Source organism: Crocodylus porosus, unplaced genomic scaffold (genome assembly GCF_001723895.1).
Source record: "Crocodylus porosus isolate Cpor-Errol unplaced genomic scaffold, CroPor_comp1, whole genome shotgun sequence".
NCBI lineage: Eukaryota > Metazoa > Chordata > Crocodylia > Crocodylidae > Crocodylus > Crocodylus porosus.
The window spans coordinates 89,882,028-89,893,333 of record NW_017728947.1 but is presented as its reverse complement, the minus strand read 5'-3'; the positions used below and the strand labels follow the sequence as shown (position 1 = coordinate 89,893,333).

Genomic DNA, 11,306 nt, shown 5'->3' with positions numbered 1-11,306 from the left:
TGCTTTTTATCTTTTAAAGAGAAAATTGCAGATTTTCTCCTTTTAAGGAGAAAAACACACACATGCACATGGCCACCAGGCAGCCTGGAGAGCAGCTGCTGCAGGTAAGTCAGGGGAAGGTGGTGTGGAATTGAGGCCCCCATAGTGAGGGAGGGAGTTGGCCAAGGCTAGGACTGGGACTGCTGGCCAGCCGGGGTGGTGTATGGCCCACAGCCCAGGCAGGGAGTGGGACAGAGCTGCGGGCAGCTTGTCTAGGTCGTAGCAAGGGTGGGGTGGGCTGGCTCCCCGCTGCTGCATGCATTCCCGGGGGGTTGAGGGGCAGATGCCCCCCAGTTTAGTGCGCGGGGCAGGGCAGATGTGGGCTGGTGGCTGTGGCCTACGGGTTTTCCACCATGCTGCCCTCCCCTGGAGGGCTGTAGGACCTGGCGTGGGAGGGCAGAGTGGGACGGGGAGGCTTGGTGCTACCACTGGGAGCCCCAGGCTGCCATGGTGAGGTGCCACCTGGCAGTAGTGGGGGTGGCAGCATGGAGCTGTGCCCTCTGCTGCTGCTGCTCTGGGTCCTACCTACTGGACTACAGAGGTCCCAGGGGGTGGGCAGTAGGGTGGGAAGCCCCGAGCCTGCAATAGCCAACCTGCATCTGCCTCCTCTGTCCTCTGTGCCCCCCCCAGCACGGGCTCTGATCTGACCGCAGCAGCTGTTGCCTCCCACAGGTGGCAGCCAGGGCTCGGGCACTGCTGTGGGGGCAGGCCCCAGGCCTCATTGCCCTGGCATTTGGGGTCCCCCTCTGGCAGGGCTGGAGTAGTGGGGGCTCTGGTTGAGGAGTGAGGGGCACTAACAGAGCCCAGGGGGCTGTGGGTGGGGAGTGAGGGGCAATGTCATGAGCAGGGCACCAGCATATCAGGGCTGCTCAGCACCACAAAGTCATTGGGGTGAGGGGGTTTGCACAGCCACATCTGGACCTGCGTCCTGGTAAGCAAAGAGGTGGGGGGAGCTCTGATTTTTCCATGCTAAACTCAAAATAAGCACCAACAATTTTAGGTATTTAGAATTTATCTTATTATAATGGTTGAGGCACAGGTAGGCTTCCAGACTGATATTTACAATTTTAAAGCAATAAATCATTGTGTCCAACTGGTGTGTGTGTGTGTGCGCGCACATGTAAGTAGCAGTTCATTTTAATCGCAGAAAAATGTGGATTTGGGGTTTTAAATGAAAACTTGTAAGTTGTTTTTTTTTTTAAGGTTTTTTTTTTTAATTCTGAGAATTTGCCATTAGTAAACAGAGAACTAGGATCTCTGGCTGTTAGTGACAGGTTTCATAGCAATCTCTTGAAGTAAGAAGAATTGCCTATGTAGTACTGGAATAGCGCTAAACAAGAACATGTGGCACCAATATATGGTCTTGATGAAGTTTTCAGTTTTGGAGAAAAGACTCCCATATAAAAGCAATTTTTCCCTTTAAAAGTTGTTTTATTGTGAGCATGTGGGAGAGCTCTTCAGCCATAGGAACAACTAATGCTGTGGTACTATGATTAATGTTCTTTTCTAGCAGTGATGGATGGGAGGGATGGACCGTTTTCGGAAATGGAAACATCAGTACTGAGGGTGGTATAACCTTTTGATCAGAACTCCTTGCTTTTCTTTGAGGGGAAAAGTGTCTATATACATGTTGCTGTCATGACCAAGCACTGCCAATGTACCATGATGATACTTTTTTCCCACAAATCTTAAGAATCACAGGAGTTAGAGGGAGAAAGGACCTTTCAGTTCGTGGTAGTGTTGGAGTGATGCTGTAAATGTTGACCCTGGATTTTAGGAACCGAGCCCTCATACCTTTGTTCTGGGCAGACACAACCCTCAGACTGACCACAACACCTGCCAGTTGATAATAGGCGAATTCATTGATACAGAGTAAGAACAAAAAAGCAACAGTACGAACAATTAAACAATTCTATATCTACCAATTCTAGGGCTGTCATCAGAGTCAAAGTACATCTGGTCAGAATGCAGGCTCCACTCTGAGGCTCCTTCTCTTAAGTGTCAGCAGTCTGGAGGTGGGATGCCACGGCCCACAGCGCCCCTCCAGTGAGCAGCATGAGATGGACTGCTGGTATGCAGTCAGTCCATGGTGGCCTCAGGGACCCTTCATGGGGGACGGGGATGGGGATGGGAACCCCTCTCAAAGAAGAGGAGGATGACAGGAGGGACGAGACAAAGGTAGGGACCATTTGTTAATCTCAAGTGTCTGCTTTTGTATTCTCCTTCCCCCTTGATGACTCTTCATTCATGGCTATCTCTGGTTGGTTGTCTGTCTGTGGTTGCACGTCCACGTAGCCTTCCAGGCCTTCTAATTTGGTCTGTTCCCCCAAACCTGGGACTCAGCCCCCTCTCTGCTCTGGGGCCTTGTAGCTGGTATCACTTATTTTGTGTTATGGGACAGTATGGTACATTCCCAGGCTGTTTCTAAACTGTGTCTTTGTTGGTCTGTGTGTTAGACAGCCCATCTGCTTTCAGGGCCATGAGAAGTGGTGTGTGCGTCTCCCAAGCTCTTCAGAAATCCATTTAACCCCTGCTGCCCATCTTGACCCCTTTATTATGCATATATCTATACCTATAAGCCAATTCCCCCCCAAAACAGGCCTTTAAATACCATTTCTAAGCCAACAGTAATCATGATGGTTCCTAGGAATATGCAAGATGCAAGGATTTACCTTTTATTTATCTTACCAAGATGCAGGTAATACCTTTTTATTTAACCAGCTGCATGGTTGGGATAGACTCGGTCTAACCCTGTAGGGGGCCCAATAAAAGATAGCACCTACAAAAAAATCTTGCCTTTTTATACACATGATCTTCCCTTTGTCAGTCCAGGTTTGTCCTCTGCAGTCTCCTACCTTAGGCTTGGTTCAACTTTTAAAAATTCCAGTTATTGAGATATCTACAGGCAGTCCTCGCACTTACGGCAGGTTACATTCCTGGAAAAGGCACTAAGTCGAAACAATGCAAGTCTAATTTGATTTTCCCATAGAAACAATGTTATAATAGGGAGTTATGTTCCTGACCAAGAGCCTGATGCCCAACTTTTTATAGAAATGACCATAAACACCAAAGCCGCTGGGGTGCCGGTGGGATCCACCCACCCCAGGAGTGAGTCCTGCCCTGCCTGGGGTCAGAGCCAGGAGCCCTGTGCCCCCAGGCAGCAGTTCCAGCCCAGTAAGCCTGTGCCAAGTGACCGGGTGTAGCGCCCGTCACCATCACTAGAGCACTGCCTTTTCCTTTTATCAGCCATTTTTAAGGACTGAATATATAATAAAGCCTAGCATGCACTAAGAATCAAAGAATACAAGAAACTTGCGTGCCGGAGCACATCAGAAAGCAAAGTGATTGGGTGATGGATGGATGTTTGTGTGCCACCTGAGTTGCTGTCATGCCGTAAGTGCAAAGATCCAGCACTGTAAATAATAACGTGCGTGTAAATGGCGGAGCACCGCAAGTGTGAATCGCCATAAGTCGAGACGCCGTAAGATGAGGACTGCCTGTACTATGTTTCACTGCCAGGAAATCCTTTTCCAGCTGGTATTCTGCCTAACTTTTCCCTAAGTTGCAGCTCACTTCACCTCAGACAAAAATATTTCTCTTCTCAGGACTGATGTCTTTGGTGTTATAGTCTTCATCTTTCTCATTTGTTGCTTTGCCACGTTATCCATATTCTACCCTGTTAATCTTCGTCTTTCAGTCATGTCACTGATCTTTTTTTGGCTCCCCTGTAAACTCTTTCCAGCACTATGGCATTCTAAGAAAGAAACACCCAGAACTAAATGTCACATTCAGGCCCAGATACAGCAGAGCTTTAAAGAACGAGGCCATCTCTGCCCCGTTGCATCACCTTGTGGCTCTTTTATGTGCTTCTGTCTCCCAGATGCTGCTTATCTGCATCCATGCTCTGGGGGCAGGGGAATCAAAGGAAGAGAAAGGAATAGTTGTAAAAAGAGACCGGGGCCAGACCGCTTGCTAGTTTAAATTGAAAAACAGACATCTAGAATTGCATTTCCAGCCTCGGGTCTCTGATATAGTCTACCAGAATGCAAACCCAGCTCCAGTAAGTCAGGTTCAGACTGAGTAAACTCAGGGTTTAAGAAATTAGTGAGTCTATTACATCATGGCATTCCTTAGATTTTTAAAGTGATTTCTCCACTGATGGTTTGGTTTCAATAAAAGGCAATTGTTGACAATCAAGTTTGTATGGAAATGAACTTGTTACCCTTTGCTTTAATTAGTATTATAACAAATAAGCCTTGAAGGTTTCCAGGAGACCAGAAGGCTGGATTGTAGTTCCCCTTGTGGGTGATAGTTTTTACTTTACAAAACTCTGGAAAATACTTTTAGCAAGAAAAGCACCTTTTAAAATATTCCCTCATGTTATTGCTGGGCTCCCTTGTTGTTTAGTTGCTGTAGGCTATCCATAAACTTGCTAGGAAATAGTGATAGTGACTTGCTAGGAAATGAAGCATGTAGAGGCCACTTCTTCAGTGCATAAGGACAAGAGGATCTCTCCGCTGCCCCATGGCACCGCTTATTAGTGTTCATTTGGCTGAAACATGCTCTCAGTCAATTTCTGCTCAAAACCAGCTGAGCTTTTTGACAAAAAGTGGCCTATTATTCCTTAAACACGCATCTGTTTCTCTCAAATGTTTTCCAGTGCTTGGATGAAATTCAAAAACTAGATATTTGGAGTCAGGATGGTCCCAAAAAACAATATTTTGGTTTTTTTTTAAACATTTATCTTAATTTCTTTTGGAACGCCTTACAGAAAATATATGCACACATAACTGAATCTTTCTGCCTGAGGAGAAGAAATGTTATAGTTCTTTTAACCACCCTGCTGGGAAGTACAATTCTAGTGTGAAAAATAGCAGTGTGTCTATAGCTTGAACTGCCTCCTGCTGTGTGGATGTATTCTGAGTCATATCTGCTGCTTTCCCACAAAAATAAATGTTACGACTTTTCCTAGCCCTGTGCAGCTCTAGGAAGGATGAGTCGTGTGTAACATCCTGCATTAGCAGGTATCCAGGCACTTTTAAATGCATCATTATTTTGTCCTTACTATACCTCTGCCATAAAAATCACAATTGTGCCAGTTTTTACACAAAGAAGCAAGAAGGTGTCAGTGCAGTGAGTTGCTGGCAGGGCCGCTGCTCTTGCTCTCGCTTCTAGAACACACTCTTGCTATGGCTGTTTTGTTCCTCTTGCTGGTGTTTTCCACTGGCAACAGGTCACCACTGTTTTCTCAAGAAATGGTGACTACAACCACTACTGTCTGATGCTAGAATGCAAACAAATACAGAGTCTCTTGATAAAGTCTGTTAGCACAAAGGGTTAAATCCATTCTGGGTGCATGACCCGGTTTCCGATTGTGACATAACTAGTTCTCTCTGATGCGAGACAGTATTGAGATTGGCCCTTCCCAGTTCTGATGGCAAGCAGCTGCACTAAGCTGGCTTTGCTTTCTGATAATGGGGATTTGGTGGAGAAAGCTAGATGCTTTTCCCCAGAAAGCAGTGCAGCGTGTGCAGCCCTGGACCAGACAGTAATTGGTGACTAGGGGCTGTTTCTTCAAAATGAACAACTGCCTTTAACCACACACACTGGCACGTTTTAATGCTGAGAAATGGCTTTGTGTTCACAGCTGTGGTAGGATATTAAGCTTAGGGGCAAAGTGCTTTCCCATTGAGTTAACAGACTGTTCCAGTGGCTTCAGCAGGCCACAGCTGTCCTTTAGATGGCGGATCTCTGGTGGGCTGCAAGCCCTTATCTGTGGCAGCAAATTGGAGCACTTGGAGGTTCAAAGTGTTTTCCCTTCCCCTTTCTTTGTTGATCTAGCTGTTTTTAAGCACTAAGATGTTCTAAGAAATTGGTTTCTTTCTTTTCCCCTAGACAAGCAAGTGTCATGCAACTGGCAAAAGCATTAAAATATATCTATATCCAATTTCATTTTGCTTGGGAGATGAATAGAGGAAAGAGATGGAACCATATGTGCTCCTGAATTTACATAGTGATGGCAAAAGTTATTTGTGAGCCTCATGCACAAGGGTGGGAAAGCTGCCAGAGCCAAAGTTGTTCCCATGTATCCATAAACTAAATCTGATTTCTCAAATTAATCCAAATTAAGAAACTTTGCTCTGGCAGAAGCTTGTAAATATTACAGTACCTGTCACTTTTGGATGCTGTCTTATGTTTTCATAGCAATGAGCTGAAAGCTTTGAAGTCTTGGATGCTGTGTTTTGCATTTTAGAAACTGACCTCAAAGCATCAATCTTCTTTGTAAGCCTGCTCCTTTCAGGGCACATGAAAATAAAGCTTGAAGTTTTTGCAGGGGAGAACTTTTTAGGGCAGAAGAAGAGCTCAGAACTTGTTGAAGTATAATCCAAATCTACTGTTCTACCCCCTCTATAGTCTTTGATGCCTCAGTTTTCCCATTTGCACAATGGGGTGATAGTGTGTGAGGGTAGGGGGATTAAATTAATGTTTATAAAGTGATTTCCAGATGCCAAGGAACACTTGAGTAGTTAGAATTATTATACTCATTTTTTAGTTTGAAAATTCCCTTAAGCCTGATTGTAAAGTGTGTGGAACATTAGGGCCACAACCTGGTTGGTGTCTTAGTGTCCAGTATAAATGTTAACCCAAATGATCAAGATTTCACGCTTGTTTTGCTTCCTGCCAAGGAAAATTGCTAGTTGATGCAAAAATGCAATTTACTGTTGACAGCAATGCTGTTTAATGATCATTCTTCTCCCACCTTCTGTGTTGATTCTTGGTTGATATTCTGAGATTGGTGCAGTTCGCCTTACAACTGCTGGAATCTGTACTCTTTTTTTGGCTAACCCATTCGTATTCCAGAATATGCATATCTATCTTCTGGAAGATGTGCCCTAAATCACTGAGATGTTCTTGTAAGTGCTAGTCTGTGGCAGGGCTGTCTACTTGGTGGCCCATGGGTTGTACGTAGCCAGCGAGGGGTCAGTTTGCAGCCCTCAGGCTCCCACCCAGCTGTCACTCCCCACCCCCCCTTTGCTCTGGTGTGGCAGTAGGGTTCTCCAGGCTCCCCTTCCTTTCTCCAGCATTTGTGGTCTGCCTTGCCCCACAGGCAGGATGAGGTGGTGCAACCTCTAGCTGGGTTGGGTTGGGGGCATACATTTGGTGCTATGGAGTGGTATTGGGGGTGCCCACACACCATATAAAGCAGTTCAGTGCAGGGGGGAGTATTCATGTATGGTATGATGCATTACAGCAGAGGAACAGAGGTAGTGTCCATACATGAAGTGCAGTGGAGCACAACAGAGGGGTGACGGTGAGAGGGAGCATCTGCACGTGGCACAAATGAATATAGCTGGGGAGGAGTCACCTGACTGCACTCTATCAGTGTGCAGCCCAGCACAGCAACTGCTGCCCAGCCCTGCTCTCCAGCACTAGACTGAGAGCTAAGCTCTGTACTCTGTTCCCTACAGTAGCCATGGGCAAATCACAGGCAGCTAAATTCTCGAAAGTGGCCAAGTTTTTTGTAATGCTTAGGGGTGCACCAGTAAAGACTCTTTTTTTTCTTGGCTGATACCGACGGCCGATTTATTAACCAGCCATATCAGTCGATACCGATCCAATAGACGATATACAGCCCCGCAGCTTGGAAAGCAGCATCCAGTAGGTAAGTCTGTGGGGAGAAGAGACATGAGATGGAACCATATGTGCTCCTGGGGGAGGGAAGGCACATGGGGCAGATCAAGGGCCTCATGATGAGGGAGAGGATGGGGCTTCCCAGCTAGGGCAGGGGCTGCCCAGCTGGGGCAGGGCAAGGTATGGAACAGAGCCACGGGCAACTTGTCTGGGGGGTGGCTCCCCACCGCTGTGTGCACCCCCAGGGGAGGCATGGGGGCATGTGCCCCACCCTGGATGTGTGCTTGGGGTGGGGGTGGGCTGCCCACTGTGGACTTGGGGTTGGGGGCTGTGCTGGCCTCTTCCTAGTGGGAGGTGGGGGCAGTCATGGCAGCACTGGGAGGGTGGAGTATGGTGAATTTTGGGTGTGGCTGTAGCCCACCCCATAGTCCCCCCTCCCAGCACTGCCACCACCCACCCTGCCCCTGCCACCCCAAACACACCCTTCTCCCTACTGAGAAGAGGCAAGTGCAGCCTCTGACCCCAAGCCTACAGCAGGCAGCCCACCCCCACCCTGCGCACAAATACAGGGGAACACATACCCCCCTATGCCTCCCTCACAGATGTACGTAGTGACAGGAGCTGCCATCCCTCCTACCCCCGTGCACAATCTGTCTGTGGCTCCATCCTGTGCCCCGCCCCACCTTGGCTGGGCAGCATCTGCCTGTGCCCTTGCTCCATTCATTCTCTCACCATGGGGGCCTCGATCTGCTGCCCCTTCCCTCCTGCACGCCTCTTCCCCTCACAGATTTACCAGCAGGACCCTGGTCTCCAAGCTGCTGGGCTGCACTCCATGCCATGTGCATGCTGCAGCTGCGCACATGCACATGGCATTTATCAGTGACATTATCAGCTATATTGGCCCAAAAAGGCAATTGACAGTAATGTCAATTTTCCTTTTATCGGTGCTGATCTGATGTGGACCAATATATCTGTGCACTTCTCGTGATGCTATTTGTGAAAATGTTGTTCCTTTAACTATTCTTTTTTCCAAAGATCGTCTCTAATTTAGGGCCTGCAGTTGCTGTAAATTCCCAGAAGCCCAGTCCAGGTTTAGCAGATGATCTCCCCAGTGCTTTTTTAATTTACTAACTGAAGTACTAGAAAGGAAAAGAGCTTATGTGAACACTGACTGGGAGGCAAAATCCCCTGATCTCCATTTGATTGCCCTTTTTGTCTTGCAGATGAGAGAATCTGTTCACCGCCCTTTATGGAGCTGACAAGTGCCTGTGGAGAAGATACCTTGCAGCTCATAGAGAAGAAGGGACTATCATTTCCTTTCAGTATGTAAATAGATTTCCTATTACTTCTACTATTTTCTTAATTCTCCTCCTTGGAGGACACTGTAACCAAAACACTGTCTCATCAAGATTTTAGGAGATGTATTAACCTTCTTAAAACAAACACTCTTAAACAGAACAGTTGTTCCGAGAATCCAAATCCTTCCCCGCCAGCTTTTACTTGCTCCTGATTTGGTATTCATTATTATAAGCACATCTCTGCCATAAACAAAACTGCATTCCTGGGAAACGCTAATGGTTCTTATGAAGTTACCCTGTTGCCTTGAACTTGCTCTAGAGGTTACTCCCACAAAGTATTATTTTTCTTGAAACAGAATCAGTTTCCATCTCAATCCAGACTGCAAATATACTCTTACTGTGTCAAGAGTTTAAAAAAAATAGACTGGGGCTAGGGACAGACATTCAGAAAACCTGAGCCTGAATTGATTCAATCTATGTAGGTTAGTCTAACCTGGCCAGGCTGAATCAGTTTTGTAACTTCACGGACATCCCAGACATGCAGGCACATGGCTGCAGTGGCTCAGGCTAGAAGCCAAGGGGGGTGCAGGTGCTAGAGGAGCCCTCCCTTCCCTTCTACAGTGCTGAGTTGAGAGGGGTGTGGCCAGGTCCCAACAGGATTAGGGAGGGGTCCCCCATCTCTCCTACCAGCCCAGCAGAGAATTGATAACAGTGTTTATCACCCCATCAAGAAAACAATAGAAAGACATTGCTAGCTACTTGTTGATTGTGCCTTTGTCCTGTCTGCCACAGCATGGACTGCAGCTGGCATGTGGTCTGCTGGCTAATGCTGTGTGTCTGTGTAAGGGATGGGGAGTGGGGGCAGAAGCCAGGCAGATGTCTTTGGTCTCTGCTGAGCTCCAGCCAGGCAGCAAGGGGGAGGGACCAGCCTACTGTGGCACAGAGAGCCCTGCCCAGTCCAGAGAGCATACCGGGATGCCAAGGGGGTCTGATTTAACGTAAACCAGCAACGGGTCTAGGACAGACATCGCATAAACCAGTTAGACCCAAATCCGTTACGTCTGATACTACATTCAGCCAGGTTTATCGCAAACCAGTTTCAGCCATTTTCAAACTGGTTTATGTGCACTGAACATCTGTTCTGTTACTGGTTTAAACCAGTTTCTGATCACTTTAAATAGGTTTGTGTGTAACGTATATCCCTAGCTTGGAAGACTGGCTTCAGGGAATGCAGCCTATAGCAGCTACAGTAAATTGCCTGCACCATCATAATGGGTGCCTGTGATTCTTCCTTCCTTCATTTTCTTCACTTTACTTTCTTACTTGTCAGTGTCTGCTTGATTGTATTCGTCTACTGGATTATGCAGTGTTGCTTTGTAGGGAACTGAAGGAAAGCCACACTGAAGCACTTCATGCCTGTTCTCACAGAGGCTGCATCCACCAAGAGATGCAGATATCCTGAAGTTAGATTAAAACACCCCTTAAACACCACTGTGAAAAGCTTTGACTTTCTAGCTTGTTCTTATTATGGACTGGCCAGTGACAGCCTGGCTTTGTAGTCCTCAGGTTGCAGAACTCAAGCAGTGGCTCCCAACAATTAGCACTGCAGTACTGCCAGCTCCCAAGCTTCAAAGAATCACAAGATTGCAAAAAAATCATGCAGCTCTCTTTTAAAAAATTTATTCTGTGATTTATTTCCTGCACGTGGATTTTTGAATTTCCATTGCTCTTCCTCAGCACGTGTGTAGGGCAAGGTTCTTTGGGTAAATCCAGTATCTTTTATTAGACCAACAAGCATAGTTAGAAAAGTTCTTCTTTGCAAGCTTTTGGGTACAAACATCCTTCATTAGGCTGAGGAAGCATCCTCAGCCTGACTAAGGGTGTTTGAAAGCTTGCAAAGAAGAACTTTTCCAACTATGTTTGTTGGTCTAATAAAAGATACTGGATTTACCTAAAGAATCTTGTCTGCCCATGTCCTTAGACCAGCACAGCTACAACCTTTACTCAGCATGCGTGTAGCACTTAGTGTTTTCCATTCTCCCTAATTTCTTCTTCCCCTCGCCCATGGAGAAGGAAGGAGGTGATGGAGAGTGTACATGCTCTTATCATTTACAGGTGGGAATAAGGAAGAGGGATCCAGGATCCTTTGAATTGCTGGGGTATTTGTTCCTCCATGTGGGAAATGTGTGGCTCCTAAGGATAAGGGATGAAGCCCTGTCTGCATCCTGCAGCAGCCCTGATTGGTTGCTGTTCCCTAGGAGCTGGGGAAGTGTGGAAGGCAGCCAATCCTCAGGGTTTTCCCGAAAGCTGAAATTTTAAATCACTGCCAGATGAGCT

The 11,306-nt window shown here is 46.8% G+C and overlaps 1 protein-coding gene across 1 annotated transcript in view; it reads left to right on the top strand.

Moving 5' to 3' along the window:
- Positions 1-11,306, top strand: part of ITPK1 (inositol-tetrakisphosphate 1-kinase) — a 225,481-nt gene that overhangs the window by 193,594 nt on the left and 20,581 nt on the right. The window contains exon 5 of the mRNA XM_019552441.1: positions 8,895-8,993. Coding sequence (XP_019407986.1) covers positions 8,895-8,993 — 99 coding nt within the window. The remainder of the gene's footprint in view (positions 1-8,894; positions 8,994-11,306) is intronic.